At 36.6% G+C, this 18047-nt stretch overlaps 1 protein-coding gene across 2 annotated transcripts in view; it reads right to left on the bottom strand.

Moving 5' to 3' along the window:
• Positions 1 to 18047, bottom strand: part of LOC113053276 (cytohesin-3) — a 39856-nt gene that overhangs the window by 9786 nt on the left and 12023 nt on the right. Inside the window, exons 1-9 of one of the 2 annotated variants that reach the window (XM_026218174.1) lie at positions 12815 to 12990; positions 6975 to 7057; positions 6477 to 6541; positions 3644 to 3710; positions 3258 to 3376; positions 2846 to 2926; positions 2585 to 2697; positions 481 to 629; positions 42 to 153 (exon numbers count right to left, since the gene is read on the bottom strand). In XM_026218174.1, the coding sequence (XP_026073959.1) occupies positions 42 to 153; positions 481 to 629; positions 2585 to 2697; positions 2846 to 2926; positions 3258 to 3376; positions 3644 to 3710; positions 6477 to 6541; positions 6975 to 7057; positions 12815 to 12863 (838 nt within the window). In that variant the 5' untranslated portion in view covers positions 12864 to 12990. Of the gene's footprint in view, positions 1 to 41; positions 154 to 480; positions 630 to 2584; positions 2698 to 2845; positions 2927 to 3257; positions 3377 to 3643; positions 3711 to 6476; positions 6542 to 6974; positions 7058 to 12814; positions 12991 to 18047 lie in introns of those variants that run through there. The other variant, XM_026218181.1, reaches the window with a different exon arrangement.

The raw sequence follows: 18047 nt of genomic DNA, 5'->3' as shown, positions 1-18047 counted from the left end.
GAAAATCTCAGGCGAAGGGAGTGTAAGAGTCTGGTTCTGACCTAACTTGAGCAGCCAGCCCTCTCGGTCCGGGTTGAAGAACGTGTGTGTGAGGTCGTTGCCATCATCTTCAGGGATTTTGAAGGGCTCGCTCTTGATGCTCTCGTACAGGTTCTGCAAGAGAGAAGGGACATTAGTGATCTTAATGCACGCAGAAGAGCACATTCACAAGTATCTGTGAAATATTTCAAAGAGCTCCAGTCATATGAAAAGTGGCCCGAATGAGACTGGAAGAAGAAAGAGGAGAGTAAATAAAGTTCTCACAGTTAGTATTAGTAGAGTTTTTTAGCTAAGATGGATGGGACTCGAATGAGCTGGTTACCAATGTTTAAAAGACACCAAACCGGGCTTTTCCAGTAGAAAGAAGAGATTCTTATATAATTCATCATATAGGCTATAGTTTCAGCACAGGCGAACAGAGATGCAGTGTGGGGCTGTTACCCGGAGCAGATCTTCTGGCAGGTCTCCTCCTTCATTAATGCCTCTGTTCATGGAGATGAAACGCTCCACTGCGGGTTTGTCCCGGACGTTGGGATTGTGAAGACTGGTGTTTAACATGATGATGGCGAAGGACAGGACATAACATGTGTCTGCGAAGACAAAACAGACACACAACTCAATAACTACACATATCACAAAAGTCATTGCACAGGTTTGGAATCTTTTAGACTTATATCTTATACTCTCCAAAGCTACATTTGTTCAAAAGTACAATGAAAACAGTAATATTATTAAGAAACCTTTTCTTTGTAATGTAATTTATTCCTGTGTATTTTCAGCATCATTTCCCCAGTCTACAGTGTCACATGAGCCTTCAGAAATCATGCTAATATTCTAATGGTTATTATTATTATCATCGCTGAATGCTGTTTTTGCTGCTTAATGTTTTTGTGGAAACAAGGTTTTTTTTCAGGATTCTTTGATTAAAAGGTCAATTTATTTAAAACAGAAATATTTTGTAGCATCATTTTTAATCAATTTAATGCATCCTTGCTGAATTTTTTTTTTTTTTTTTTTTTTAAATCTTACTCATTCCAAACAGAAATATTAAGCAGCAAAAAGTGTTTTCAACATTGATAATAACTTGAACTAATTATAATTTTTTGTTGTGATTTCACATGACACTGAAGACTGGGGTAATGAAAATTAGCATAAACAAACCTTCATATATTCTTTCACCCTAACATTCTGAATATTTGTGCTATTAAAGTCAGCCAAAATAAAACTTCTTAGTATTACTTCAGAGCCAAAACCTGACACGAGCGTGAGTCACTGTGTGGTGAGAGAATAAGAGAGGGTGGGATTTCACTGCCAGACTGAGCCCTTCTCTTACAGCTTCTGTTCACCAGACACTGTTTACTCTCCAAACACATCACGACATGAGCTCTTAACTCTAACAAGTGTCTGCTCTGCCAGTATTCAGATCAGCTTTAGACTCTTAACCTGTGAGTCTGTGTGGCACGAACAGCCCAGCAGACATGCATACACATATCAACACCGCCATCAAACCAACCCTTCATTTCAGTATCATTTACATTTATTTTTTTGCTTTTTTCTTACAGTGCATTCAGGCTGAATTTTTTTTACCTAACATGTGTTCCCTGGGAATCGAACCCACAACTTTGCGCTGCTAACGCAATGATCTACCACTTGAGCCACAGGTACATGATTAATATACAATTATCATAAAACGATAAAAAAAAAATATTCCTAAATTATCAGCTGTGATCAGATAACTTCAGGTTTATAAGATAAACAAATAATTTTTTTTTTAACTTAAAGCTGCGGTAGGGAACTTTTGACGCTCTAGCGGTTAATAAACAGAACTGCTTGCGTCTTGCGGAAGAACATCGTAGCCAGAACTACTTCTCTCTGTTTATGTCTATGAAGAATCACAAAGGTACTGGGTTACTCCGCCGCGGTACCCCTGAAGCAATCTAAAATACTCCGAATATAAACACTTATTATAGGTGCACCCTAGTGATTCAGGACAGGCTAAAACACGGTTTGGAAAATGGATTCATGGTGTACTCGCTTATTATATACATTTTTCTACATTTTGAACACAAACAAAGTTACGGACCGCAGCTTTGATTGGTTATTTTTTACCGGGAGCGATGGAGTTACTGCAAATGGCAATAGGACACTGGGAGGAGCCAGAGGAGCTTGATTTTTTTCACAGATTATCTGTCTCATATTCTACTGTCAGGACATAATGACAGGTTTAATAAATATGTAAAAAATATTTTTTTACAAAAGTTCCCTACAGCACCTTTAAATGTCATATTTAATAATATGGTGTTGTGCACACCAAAATGATTGTGCCATTAACCCAGATGTCCTTATTACTATTCAGGTAATTAGCAAGATTTAGGAAGATTTTTCTTTGAAATGTTGCTCCAGCAAACTATAACTGATCTAAAAGTGAAACCTTGAAGCTAATTCCCGCCATAGCAGCCATACAACAAAATAGTTTTCTGCCCAACTTCTCTAAATGAAAGCAAGGTTTGTGTTAGTGTGGATGCTGTCCGGTCTGATGTCTGACCTGTGGACTGAAAGACGCCGGGGTTGCACTGGCAGTACCGGGACGCAAACGCCTCCATCATTCGGTCGATCTTCTGGGCCTCACCAGGAAGCCTGAAACTCCAGAGAAACTGCCTGTGTGGAGCAGCAAACCCATCTTTAATCAGACACCGGTAAATTATATTATTGCAATAGAATAAGCAAAACGTCTTCTATATTTGACTGTGTCTAGAAATGATGTGTGCATGCAGTGTTTGGGGAAGAACGAAGAAGCTTCTCCCACCTCAGAGCCTGAACGAGGTTGAGGTCGGAAAATTCATGGAGCTCTACGAAAGCCTGGAGCACTTTGATGTTGAAATCATCCCTACGAGAACACAACCACCACACACAGAAGAAACAGTTACTTTCTGCAAAGAAAGATCGATTGCTTGTCTTTAAAAAAGCAGAGTTTAAAGATCTTTTGAGATGTCCGGCAGCATTTGAAGGCTGTTTGGTATGCTTGTGTCTGTAGCTATGCTTCATGAAATCACATCCCGAGAGGTGGTCCATTTCCTTCAGAGGCCCACATGTTGTGTTTTACTGCTGCTCACTAAACCCAGACAATCATTTTCCACAGGATTTTTGTGATGAATCCGGCACATATCTGAATCAGGACATTCAAAGGCAAAAACTAAAGGATTGAAGTAAAGGGTTACCGTTCCCCCAAGTAATCCCCGATAACAGTTTTGTTCAAGCCTTCGCCTTTATAGAGGAACTGAGCGATGTCTTCAGGGGTCTGTTGCAGGAGGTCGTTTTCCAGCAGAAACTGGATCCCCTACAAAGAATTTTATTAAGAAAAGGATTTTATGATAAGCCATATAAATGTCAGGGAAATTATGTGGAAAATATCCAAATCTGATATCAGTATGTCAGGGAAAATGTCACAATGTTGATCACTCGGTACAAATACTATAAAGAAAAAAAAAAAAAACATTAAAGGATTAAAAAAAAAAAAACATTAAAATACTTAGAAACTAATGAGAATTTAGGGTCTGTGAAGATCTAGATCTGTCACAGAATAGATTATAAAAATTAAACTTACTTTTTTGGGGTCCATGTTGAATTTCTTTCTTCCCATTGCAATTTGTTTGTTTCTCTGTGTTGTTTTGCTGCAAATGGAAGGAAATAAGTCTTAACAAATATCCCCTAATAAGAATAAAGGCAGATTAAAAACGTCTTGTATGATTTGCCTGCAGATACAAAGTAAAACACTAACAATGCTCTAAGGTGGCTAAACACTTTTAAAAGTTTAAAACAGTCCTGCTTATGGTCTCAAGGTGTTGATTTATGAGCCTTATCTTGATATATATTTCTCTTATTTTAATTTCCCAGGTCCACTTATAATTCATCTTAACTATTTTGTCATGTTTCTTATGTTTCTCCCATAATGGCCATCAATCAAAAGAAAAAAAATACCCTTTACTCTTAAATCTTGGGTATTTCTAAATGTTAACTATTAGTAATCCTAGCTCTGTTTAGCACAGTTCTGAATGCTTATTGCATTTCTGACTTTCTAATGAGCAAATTGCGAGATATAAACTCGCAATTCTAACTTTTTTTCTCGCAATTGCGAGTTATAAAGGCAGAATTGCGAGATATGAATTCTTTGGGAAGGATGCAACATTCGATACTAACGGCTGAGGTTTGTTTCTAGCAATATCACGTCTCATTTCAATTGTGGGTTTATATCATGCAATTCTGACTTTATAACTCACAATTCTGCCTTTTTTGAGTTTATATCACAAAAATTCAGAGGAAAAAAGTCAGAATTGTGAGCTAACATCACATAGTTCCGAGAAAAAAGTCTAAATTGCGAGTTTATATCGCATAGTTCTGAGAAAAAAGTCTGAATTGCGAGTTTATATCGCATAGTTCCGAGAAAAAAGTCAGAATTGCGAGTTTATATCGCATAGTTCCGAGAAAAAATCTGAATTGCGAGTTTATATCGCATAGTTCAGAGAAAAAAGTCTAAATTGCGAGTTTACATTGCATAGTTCGAGAAAAAAGTCAGAATTGAGAGTTTATATCACATAGTTCTGAGAAAAAAGTCTGCATTTCGAGTTTATATCGCATAGTTCCAAGAAAAAAGTCAGAATTTCGAGTTTATATCACATAGTTCTGAGAAAAAAAGTCAGAATTTCGAGTTTATACCACAGAGTTCCGAGAAAAAAGTCAGAATTTTGAGTTTATATCGCATAGTTCCGAGAAAAAAGTCTGAATTGCGAGTTTATATCACATAGTTCCGAGAAAAAAGTCAGAATTGCGAGTTTATACCGCATAGTTCTGAGAAAAAAGTTAGAATTGAGAGTTTATATCGCATAGTTCCGAGAAAAAAGTCAGAATTTCGAGTTTATATCACATAGTTCCGAGAAAAAAGTCTGAATTGCGAGTTTATATCACATAGTTCCGAGAAAAAGTCTGAATTGCGAGTTTATATCACATAGTTCCGAGAAAAAAAGTCTGAATTGTAAGTTTATATCACATAGTTCCAAGAAAAAAGTCAGAATTACAAGTTTATATCACATAGTTCCGAGAAAGAGTCTGAAATGCGAGTTTATATCACATAGTTCCAAGAAAAAGTCTGAGTTGCGAGTTTATATCGCACAGTTCCAAGAAAAAAAGTCTGAATTGCGAATTTATATCACATAGTTCAGAGAAAAAAAGTCTGAATTGTAAGTTTATATCACATAGTTCCAAGAAAAAAGTCAGAATTACAAGTTTGTATCACATAGTTCCAAGAAAGAGTCTGAAATGTGAGTTTATATCACATAGTTCCGAGAAAAAGTCTGAGTTGCGAGTTTATATCGCACAGTTCCAAGAAAAAAAGTCTGAATTGCGAATTTATATCACATAGTTCCGAGAAAAAAAGTCTGAATTGTAAGTTTATATCACATAGTTCCAAGAAAAAAGTCAGAATTACAAGTTTATATCACATAGTTCCGAGAAAGAGTCTGAAATGCGAGTTTATATCACATAGTTCCGAGAAAAAGTCTGAGTTGCGAGTTTATATCGCACAGTTCCGAGAAAAAGTCTGATTAGCTAGTTTATATCACTTAGTTCCGAGAAAAAAAGTCTGAATTGTAAGTTTATATCACATAGTTCCAAGAAAAAAGTCAGAATTACAAGTTTATACCACATCGTTCCAAGAAAAAAGTCAGAATTACAAGTTTATACCACATTGTTCCGAGAAAAAAGTCAGAATTATGAGTTTATATCACATAGTTCAGAGAAAAAAGTCTGTATTGCGAGTTTATATCACACATTTCTTGCCAAAGTCTCGCAAGAGCAACTCAAAGGCTAAGTCTTTCTTTAAAGTGAACATGTTTTGTCTTAGGAACAATATTTAGAAAAAAATAACATTATTAAGAAGACTAAGTCTTCGTATTTTTGGCAATACAAAATATTGGTAATTTTTAAAACAAAAGAAAATAGAAGTTTCATAAATCCTTAAATCCACATATCTAACAGCATCTAACATATATTATCTTTTTCTGAATACTCAATAACGCCATAAACAGGGGTTTGTGTTTAGTTCTACTCATCACCTTTCAATACAAAAAATTTGGTTCCTTATGACATAAAAACTGAAAACTAAACTCTAAACACTTTGAGTTATTAAATGCTGGATATTCAACAACCATTTTGTCACACTGAGTCTATCCATATTCCTGTAAGCCATAAGCACATGTCCTCTCCTCCAGTGTGTGAGCAGTGATGATCAACCAGACGACACATTGTGAATAGAGCGCTGAATGAGTGTTCAGAGGAGCACAGACCAGCGCGGACACTCAGACAAAAGAGAGGCAGGTGCAAATCTAAACCAGCTTCAGTTGGCCTGTAATGAAAGGGAAACATTTCAATCTCTCATAACTCACCTCTCGCCCACACACGTGAGCTGCTCGATTTCTGTCATCACTTCAGCGATCTCAAACTTCAGCCGCTGTAAAACAGAGGCTCACATCAAACAGAAAACTTTATACGGTACTCCTATAACCCAAATAGTGCACCCTTCTGCTAACACCAACAAGATAATGGGTTTGATTCTCACCCAAAAATGTGGAACTTCCATACAGTGTAAGTAACTTTGGATGAAACTGCCTGTCAAATGCATATTAAAATGTTCTAAAGCTATTTGACAAAAGAAGACCAAACGAAGTACTTTTTTATGCTGCATTCGATGAAGATAAAGAGAGGTTATGTGCATTATTGCAATACCTGCTCACTTATATATTAATAATAGATTATTAATAATAGATTTTAATTACAATTATTTTTTAAACGTTTAATTAAAAGTTTTATTATTTTTTAACAAATTCATTATATTTTATTAATTCTATTAACGAATGTTCTTTCCTTTTCAGCTATATTCTCACCTCAATATCATCAAGCAGTTCTTTTTTCCTGCGCCGTATGTTGTAGAGCTCATCTCTCTCCTCTAAGGACAGATCTTCAGGGACTGTAACAAAGCACAAGGGTAGGACAGCTGTAAACGTGTGTTTATATGAGCACTGGTCGTCTTAACGTTGAACAGCAGCAGAGCATAAAATATTCAAATCAGCAATAACGAGGGTCAGATGTTTCCCTCAGCATTCAAACTCCAGTAAAACTATCTCCAGACTCTATATAAATAATTGAAAGATTTCTTAGCTATAAAATGAGAGATCATCCATAAATATTCTTCTCAGACTTCTGATGAGTAAAAGAGCCAGGGTTGCATGAACCATCTGAGAAGTGTGGGGAGCCACAGTCAACAGCAGGCTCCTTCAAGATCTACTTTCCTGCGGATTTCAGCCCCAAACCTAATCAAACACACCTGGACGAGCTAATCAAGGATTGCAGGATTACTGGAAAGTTACAGGCGAGAGAGTTTGATCGAGTTTGGAGCTAAAATCAGCAGAAAGGTACATTTTGAGAACCAGAGTTGCCCCAGTCCTGTTCTAAAGCTTCATTAGGTAAGAAAGTCAAATTCAGCTAACAGCTTCTGCGTTTTTTAAGAGGCTCTAGATAAACAAAGACGTGCACTCACATTACTTATAAATGGGAGAAACACAATAGCCATAGCCATATCCATAGGCTTCTGATCAGATCAAGTTGTTGTTCTGTGTTGTGTGTTTTTCAATGCAAAACAAAACTTTTAATATATTAATATCTCTCAAAGTGTGAGACAAACTTAGTTGGACAAACTAAATGATAATAGTTGCTAGACCCCTGCCAAAAACCTCCTACTTTGACATTAACTGACATGTAATGTGTCCAACAACTGTTACTGTTTTTATAACCCTGAGAGCACCTGTATATTCCCATTAGTTTTCACGGATATGAGGTCATGAACCTCAATAACTTTGTAAAACCCTGAGACTAGTTCAGAAGTGCACTCATTGTAGCCCCCTGTGTCTGACTTCATGAGTCAGAGTAGCCACTACATTTTAATGAGTTTGTTAAAAAGTATGTTCTGTATTGTATGTGTGTAGTATAAATGCAATAAGGATGGACTACAACCAGCATGTTGGCATTTTCATGTCACTTCCCTGCCGTTCTTGACTGTCCTTTAGATTTGCACTACAGAATCACGCTGGACACGCTAACATGTAAAGCGTGAAAAGTACTAGGCTGTTACTCTTCACGCTTTATATGTTACCCTTGGGAGATATCATCAGGAAACATGGAGTTAGCTTTCACTGTTATGCTGATGATACTCAGCTCTATATTTCTTCGTGGCTCAGAGAAACATACCAATTTGAAAAACTAGCACAATGCATAGTCGATTAAAAAAAATGGATGACAAGTAATTTCTTACTGCTAAATTCTGAAAAAAAAAAAAAAAAAGTGGTTTGACTCCTACTGAAACCTACTTAACATTGTTCAGGAGGCAGATACACTCTGTCAGTTTATATCTAGACTGGCTTACACATAGCACAATAAAACATTTCTAATATTCAAATATATTTTATGATTTTTTTATCCATTAATTAGGGAAACCAGAACTGGGAACACTTCCCATAACACATGATGTACTGGCTTTAACTGAAATATTATTGTCATTTTGCATTATTGACACACTATTTTCCTATTAATACTATAATTTAATAGTGCTTTGACACAATCTGTATTGTTAAAAGAACTATTAAGTGATTTAGTGATTTGGAAGTGGTTGAATTTGTATAGTACTAGCCAAACAAATTGGTGGTCACAATTTCAATAACTTGTCATTGAAGTGTTCAAAAGGCATCAGGTGGTCCATGAAGGGTCTAAGTGTGTGCCGTCAAGACTGAGAGAAAGAAATAACAAGAGCCATGAACCTTAAACTTGAATACCGTGCATCTGGTAAAATAAGCATCATGTTTTCATTGTGCATGTTAGTGATGACTTCCGGATGTCTCTGTAATTAGCATCAGGCAGACCGTGTTTCCCTTTCCAATGCTTTCACAGGGAATTGGATACTATAAATAAACCACAATAAACAAGTAAACAGGCCTTTCAGATGGAGCTGATTTCATTGTTATTCTAGTCAACAACATTTCTGATGAATACACACTGTGTTTTAATGGGGTCATATGATGCGATTTCAGTTTTTCTTTTCTCTTTGGAGTGTTACAAGCTCTTGGTGCATAAAGAAGATCTGTAAAGATGCAAAGACTAAGGTCTCAAATCCAAAGAGATATTCTTTATGAAAGATAAGACTCGTCCACATCCCCCTGAAGCGGCTCATTCTAACACGCCCCCACATCTCTACGTCACTGTGTGGGAAGATTTGCATAATGTCACACAAATGTTCACGCAAAGAATGAAGCCGTTCCTTTTATTCTCATTATAGTATTGTTGTCACCACTGCCGTCATGTCAGATAGACGCTGTGTGTTTCACTGTGAAAGCGAAAACTACTTTGTTTGGCCTTCTATAAGAGGACTAGAAATCATGTTTTATATCATGTTTATAATGGTGTTTTCTGTTTATGTCTCGTCGCTCAGGCTGGTCAGGGCATCAAAGTATGTTAAGGGCGTAACATTTCCGTAACAAGCTTGAGGTATTCGGCCAATCACAACGCACTGGATAACTGGCCAATCAGAGCACCCCTCGCTTTTCAGCCCAATGTGCCGGTGATAAGGCGGGGCATAGAGGAGAAACATTAATGTACAGTATGTGGAAAATAGTGTTTTTTTAACCTTAAACTGCATAAACACATTTCATTACACCAAATAATGTTATTTTTAGCAATAATGATAATATCTTTAATAAGATTTCAGTTAAGAAAGTTTCTTATTGTTTTTGTTTTGTTTTTCTGATTTCGATATTGTGTTAAAGACAAGATGATAATTTTAATTAAATATACGGTAGCACTTTATTTTACAGTCCTGTTCCTCATGTACATACTATGTACTTATCATAGTAATTACAAAAACTATGTAATAACTAGGTACTAACCCTGAACCAACCCCTAAACCTAAACCCTACCCCATGTAGTTACCTTGTATTACCAGAACTTTCTTAGATAAATACACTGTAAGTACATTATAAGTACATGTTAGTACACGTACTGTAAAATAAAGTTCAACCAAACATACTGAAGATGGAAATTAAACATTAACAGAAAAAGCTCACTCAAATGCAGTGTTATGGAAAGTTACACTTTAGTTCAGGCACCAGTTCTCACTATTAACTAACCATTACCTTCGAATCTTGCCTCAATAAACTACAAATTTGCTGCTAATTAATAGTTAGTAAAATAGTTGTTAAGCTAAGGTATGTGGTTGGATTAGGGCATTAAAATATGGTCATGCAGAATAAGGCATTAATATGTGCCTAATAAGTACTAATAAACAGACAATATGATATTAAAATGCTGCTGGGTTTACTTGTTAATTTTTAACTTCTATTTTTGGCAACTGCAAAGGGCCTTTCAAACTAAAAGTGAAACTCATAAGCCTACAAATTTCAAGGTGTCAGTGAATAAATGGGAAATCAAAGGTACTGGCTTTACTTGTATGGAAAAATAACTCAAATATTTTCCTTGTAAATTCAAAAGTAATGTGTTACTTTTCTAGTTACTTGAAAAAGTAATCCGATTATGTTACTCGTTTTCTTGTATTGAGTTACCCCCAACAATGCTCAAATGCATACAATACATATGAAATTAATCAAATATACCCATTTCATTTGCAATGAAATGAAAGCACAGGTAAACTTGAACTAAGTTACGAAGCAGTCAGTATGTGTAACTGTTAAATGTAGTTATGCATTGCAATTATGACTTTAATTATCTTACTGTCTCTAAAACAAGAAAAAGAAGCTAAGCTACTCTTATATGTCTGACTTTCATGTTCACTATTTTGTGCATTATTGCAAACTAAAATTATATGCTATTCAGGCCTGTGTACAATTGGCAGAAATAAGAATATTTAAAAAAATAATAAAAATGTATGAATATGACAACAATATTGGACAAACAGTATTAAAACAAAGAAATGTGTAAAAGCAAACACCGGCAGTGTTGGAGTTCACCATCAGGCTCCTCAGATTCATCGTGAAGATGGCTGAGATTCATTCAGCAGCCAGAGGAAGTAGGTCACTTCAGTATTTCTGCTGCAGCAGACAGTAACGCTCCTCTGCTCTCTGCCAGCTTCCTGAATCCATAGCTTGGGAAGAGAAATCCCATCTGGATCACTCCACTAAGCTGCTTTGAATTTCATCTCCCATTTTCACCTTCACATTCAGTTCTCAATTGTTAAAACCCTTTCTAGGCCAAAAAACATGAAAGCTTTCTGACGGTCTGGGACGTCTGAAGAGGGGTGACAGTGGCCACGGGGAACTTGGAAAACAAGGGTTCATGGAAGCAATGAATGTTTTCCAGAAAGACAAAAATGATGACACTAACCAAGTGCTGGCTGCACACAATGGTTTCTGGGATCTCTTTGACAGCGTGCATAAAGCGGCATTTATTGAGTGATCCCCCACAGGCAAACCTACGTCTACAGCACAGAAATCCTACATCATCTGAGAGAATTCCCATGCTGGAATAAAGAGCCGAATGTCTTCGATTGTTGGCCTTGCACTCGGTGACAAACCCCCACTGTGTGTTAGCGAGCGCACGCACAGGAAGCACAGGGTAATTTGATATCACTGTGGCTCTAATGCATTAAACATCACCTTTAACCCAACAAGGGGAAAAGGAAACTTGTGTGCCAAAAAATGTGTTTTCTTCATTGTGACATTGGAGTGTCAAGCGTGTGAATTTAAATACCATCATTTACGTCAGTTCAAGCCCAATACGAGCAGCGCATCATTATAATTTGCATTTACTATTGGAGTTTAAAAGGCCAGCATCATTGTATCCATTGCTCATACTTATAATATAAGTATGTCCATCTTTTCAGGCTACATTCAGTACTCACATATGGCAATAGATCCTTTATAGCAAATCTCAACTGTTTGATTGCTTGTATTGTAGCAAAATGCGAACTGAATTATTGCCCAGCTGTAATCTGCTAAATGCAACTATGAAGCATTTAGACATTAATTGTTTTAATATTGACATCATGATCTTCTGTAAAGCTGCTTTGAAACTGTGTGTATTGTGGAAAGTGCTATACAAAATAATAATAATAATAATAATAAATGATTTGGCGTGGTATTGTGATTTTAATGGAATTGTAAAATGAATGGTATTTCTGTTAAATACTTAATCTTTTAAATTATTTTACAGTAAAATAGTGGTATTATAATAGTTATGTTTTTTTATGTTTTATATAATATTTAATGTGGCCACCCAGCACACCCTAGCAACCAGACAGAGACATCTTTGGCAACTTTGGAAGCCTGTTTCTGCCAAAAAAAAAAATGTCATTGTGACTTTTTATCTCGATATTCTGACATTTTTCTCAGATTTTCGTGATGTAAGTGAGATATAAAATCACAACTGTGTGAGTGTATGGGTACAGGACATGCAGTTCACATACGAATAAATCCCATTCCCATCATCAGTTTAATTTCCCTGCCTCTCGTGAACAACACCACCAACGAAATATCAAAAGGTGAACCAATTCACCAGCTCAAGAATTCCCATCGCATCCAGACGCCGACATTAGCCATATTGTGACTTAAAGCTTGCATAATGCTGTTCTCTCCTCAAATCCAAGCACATAAACACTTTCTATATTCTGTATCATTGTAAGTGCACAGCACAACATCTTGAATCTCACAGTATATGCAGTACGTACCATCACTCTCTTCCCATATCATTTGTTGTTTATGCAGCATAGTAGTCATTTCTCAAAGCAGACCACATTGGAAACTGTCAGAAGAATGATTTCTCCAGGAAAACTGAAGTGCTCAGATACAGGAGCGATGTGTCGGCTAGACTGTGTTTATTTCACTACTCTCAGAACACACTACACACATAGTTTGCATACTTTTACAGACCAACTGTGCAGGTAAAACCGGTTCAACCACCTCTGCTCTGAAATGACATCAGTGCATTCATCCATCATGAGTGTTCAGCTCGATGATAAAACTCATAAACAGATACTGTATTCACCAAGCTCAAGTTTCATCAGGAAGTGTGGCGCGGAGTCTGTTCAAATCTTACATGAGATGGTAAACGGAGACAGTACGGGTTTATTAAGTTTTAAGACAACCTGCTTTGTATTTAGATTTAGTGCTGTTCGTTTAAAGAAGTACAATTTTAGCAATCACATAAAACATCCCAGCAATCGCAAAGTAACATGCTAAAAAACACTTGTTACCTTTTTTCAAAGTAAACCATATAGTTACTCCATCGCAACACCTTCAGTGCAGCAATGCATTCTGGCAACCTCCGACAACACCCTAGCAATCATATAGCAAAATACACCAAAATGATACCATTATATGGTCAAGTTATTGTATATAGTTACTGGAGCTGAAATGATGTTAGTTATTGTTAACTGTGATGCAACCTCTTAACTCAGTTTACTCATACTGACACAATTGGGTAACCCATTCTAAGGTGTCCTTGATACACGTTACATGTACTTACTATTATAACAACAATTAATTCTGCATAATTACATGCAAGTAACCCTAAGCCAAACCCTAAGCATATAGGAGGTACATTTAAGTACTGAGTAATATGAATTTGTATTTATATGTATTGTTAAACAAGGACACCTTAAAAAAAAGTGAAACACACAATTGTTTGCTATGGATATCATCAAATTAACTTGACATAATGGGACTGTTTACACTCAATTGGGAGTGGCACCAGAATCTGAGTTGGTTTCAATGATGAGTCACAAACTTTATTTATAGCCACACAACAAGGGCAAGTTATGTTTGTTTTCAGGACTACACCACAAACAAACAACCAAACAAACAAAAACAACCATGTCATTTATTTAAGGTGCATTTTTTGCTGTTCAGTTTGTCTAAAAGCAAATAACACAGTTTTGTTTAAATAGTTTTGACACTGGATTGTTGTTGTGCAGAACACATGCTGACAAGCTGCATATTTCTTATGGTTTTTTTTTTTTCCTAGTATTTAAAATATAATGCATATTTTAAAAAGACATAACAATATACATAAAGGTTTTTCAAAGTAATCTTTATTTATAGTAAACTAAATATTGACTAACAAAATATATTTAGTTTTATCTTAATGAAAGATCTAGTATATTATAGCTAATTTAGCTTTTTTTTCTATGGTTAAATTGAGTTGTAAAAAGCAAAATTACTTAAAGGTCCCGTTCTTCGTGATCCCATGTTTCAAACTTTAGCTAGTGTGTAATGTTGTTGTTAGAGTTTAGACTACATCCCTCTAGTTCCTGCAGTAATGACGTCACTAAAACTGTTTTTTGACTAACCTCCACCCACATGAATACACAAAAAGGGGGCGTGGTCTTGTTGCGCTCCAACGGAGAAGAGGAAGAGCTGTGTTTGTCGCCATGTCGTTGAAACGCTGTTATTTTCATCTCGGAGTCCAATCACCTTTGTTTGGGCTTCCCAGTGACGCTGTACTTGGAGATTAATAGTTATAATTTATGTTTTACTCGGTTCCCGAAAATTATAATGCACATGTAAAACTATGTGCAGCACATTTTGCTGAGGACAGCTTCCTCAATCTCAATCAGTTTAATGCCGGATTCACAAAAAGATTATTCTTGAAAGATGAAGCAGTTCCCTCTTTGTCTTGGAGAAGGTGTTGTTTATGGACCACAACCTGTAAGTGTATTTTATTATTTAAGTTGGTGCGTTTAACAGTTTCTGTAACTTATTACACAAAGGGCAACGCTGTTTAGCTTTGTTAACTAGATGTTAGGGCTGTGCAAAAAAATCGAATGCGATTTTCATGCGCATCTCATCAGTAAAAACGCTCCTGTGACTATAAATACATCTCCAGCATGTGTGTTCAGATCAGTGTTGCCTGTCAGTTTTTCAAAACAAATCCTGCCCAATTGCTTCTAAAAACTACTCCAAAACAAGTCCAATCGCGTTTCCAGGAGGGCTGCGTGTGCTCAGCTGCTGTCGAATCACAGCACAGGAACCTCTGGCCCAATCAGAACTCGTTACGTATTTCTGAAGGAGAGACTTCATAGAACAAGGAAGTCATCAGCCCGTTTTTATGACAGTGAAAACAGCGGTATACAGATAGGTGAATTGTGTGAAAAATACTGTGTTTTTGAACACATGAAAACATGTTATATTGCACACTGTAAACACAATCAAAGCTTCAAAAAAGCACAAAAAATGGGACCTTTAAGTAACATTTTGGCTTGTGTGGAATAATATTTTGAACAGTTTCACTTACACTGGGTTACAACTGTGATGAAGAGTGAAGTTTTTGCGTAAGGACAGGTACATAAAGAGTATGAGCTTGTGCTAAGAAAAGTAATAACACAACAAGCCACACAAAATGGAATATCCTTCATGTCTGCAGCACAAATGGTGCGGGACGGCTGAAGTACTTAGGGTTCGGAGTTTATTTAAATCACTAACCCTAACTACAAGCAGTTGTGATGATGCTTAGCAAACACAACTTGACCCTTTCCTGCCACTAAGATTATTTTACAATCTCCATCTCTGTCCTGTATTAATAATCCATGATGCCAAATCAAAAAAAATTTTTGTGTGAAAATCAGCAGTGCGTATCTCCTTTAGGTGCTTCATATATTTAAGAACGAAACACAAACAAAACCTCCAGGTTGATTGAATTCACCCACTCCACACGTAACTCAATAAAACCTCACTGCAGAAGAAACACAATGCTTTATTCATCACCTGCATTTCACGCCGACATCTTGAGTCCTTTTTGAAAATGGTTTTAAAAAGATGTGAAAATATCCTGATGCCCCTATTTTTAGCTCATCCTGTGTCATGCTCCCATTCACAAATTAGATTAGTAGTTTTGGCAGAGGCTCTGTGTGGTTTCTCATATAATCATGGTCTGCCTGCATCTGATTGCTGGTGCTGTTTTGCAGCATCTGGGATAATAATGTGAGTAAAGTTTAAGCTCAGTACAGCTGTATAAATGATCAGCACCAGCTCGGTGAGATTCTGTGCAGCACATATCTAACACAATTTGCATGAGGACGATAAATATGCAAGTTGTGCCATTAGATTAACAGACACTGTGGACCTGATGGAAGTAAGATGGACCAGCTGACAGCATTTTGCTGAACATTGTGTCAAGTTATTATTTTAGAAGAAATACAACTAAATCTAAGCCATTTTAACATTTGTCTTTTCATTCATGCTAATTCAGAAGCATATCATGCATAAAGAACTGGCTTAAATTGCCAGTCCATGTCTGATTGGGGAATTAAAACAAATGCTGGTCATAAGGAATAAAAGCCGTGTTTTTCTGTACCTTTTCAGATTTTTTTATCAGTTTTCTTTTCCAGTTAGTAAGGGAGTTAGCTTATTTTGCTGTACTTCTCTTTTCTTTTAGTTTAAAGCTGCGGTAGGGAACTTTTGACGCTCTAGCGGTTAATAAACAGAACTGCTTGCGTCTTGCGGAAGAACATTGAAGCCGGAACTACTTCTCTCTGTTTATGTCTATGAAGAATCACAAAGGTACTGGGTTACTCCGCCGCGGTACCCCCAAAGCAATCTAAAATAGTCCAAATATAAACACTTATTATAGGTGCACCCTAGTGATTCAGGACAAGCCAAAAACACGGTTTGGAAAATGGATTCATGGTAATAATCAGTAAGACTGATTATGTGTGTTTTTTTGGCAATACCCCCTCCTGTTTTTGATACCCCTCTTTTTCTTTTCGCCTAATTTGTAAATAAAAACGACTTTGTTTAATGAGATAACTGTGGTTATGGTGAAACGACTCTGGGTCTGGAGACGGGGTGGCTTCATGCTGTTGCACATTCATTTCACCACCATCCAGTTTTGCTGTTTCATTCGTCCCCCAGACCAATCAGGAAAACGTGACAAAAATAAGACATTTAATATGTTCTTTATAAGTACTAATAAACAGCCAACATGCTAGTGATATGCATGCTAGTAAGCAAACGGTTAACAGAGAGAATTGGTCCCTAATCTAAAGTGTTCCTCGATAATCTCGTTCCATTTTTATATAAAAATACTAAGAGAAAGTAAACACATATATGAATAACCTGCAAAAAGGACCAGACTTTAAGTCAATAGTCATATGCCTGGCTACAGAACAGAAACAGGAAGTACTACTCTCCACAGTTTAGCTCAAACTCCAACTTGTGCTTTGCTGAATTTTGTTCAGAGCTACAGCTGGATCAACCAATATCTGAACTGGACGCTGATCAACATCCTAGCTTATTGAATTCTGCCTGGCTCAAGGTTGTAAATGTACCTGCCCCCCTTAAGCCTCATAGACACAAACCAAAATCTGAACTGTGGCAAAACTCTGATACCCATCTTCTAAGACAAAACTGTAGAAAAGCAGAAGACAAATGGAAGAAGGACCGGCTACATATCTCTCTTCAAATGTTTAAAGACTCTCTTAAATCTTACCAAACTGCTGTTAAGTCTGCGAAAGCTGCATATTTATCTAATCTCTTTGTATTTATGAGTTTTTTCAGTCTGCCCTCTTGAGAGTGTTAAACAATATTTATCTCTCCACTGGTTCTGGAGACTCTGTGGTTCTTATTCTTTTAGATCTATCGCTTTAGATACAGAAGACCGCTCCACACTATTATCCAGACCAGAGTCCTGGGTGGGGCTAAAAGCTACAGTTCTTAATTGGTTTCAGTCATACCTGTGTAATTTTACCTCTTCCCCTGCATCTTCCTCAAGGCTCCGTCTTAGCCCATTCTGTATGTTCTCTCTATATGCTACCTCTGGGCTCTGTTCTAAGGAAACATGGTGTCTCTTTTCATTTCTATGCAGACGAGGTTTAAGAGTGGCTCGCCCCCAAAAATTCCTCTTCCTAAATGAAGACAAGAGCAAAGTAATTGTTTTCAGTTCTAATTAGGATTCTCAGTATATAC

The sequence above is a fragment of the Carassius auratus genome, chromosome 3 (assembly GCF_003368295.1).
Source record: "Carassius auratus strain Wakin chromosome 3, ASM336829v1, whole genome shotgun sequence".
NCBI classification, from domain to species: Eukaryota; Metazoa; Chordata; class Actinopteri; order Cypriniformes; family Cyprinidae; genus Carassius; species Carassius auratus.
This window is presented reverse-complemented; position numbering and strand designations above follow the sequence as displayed.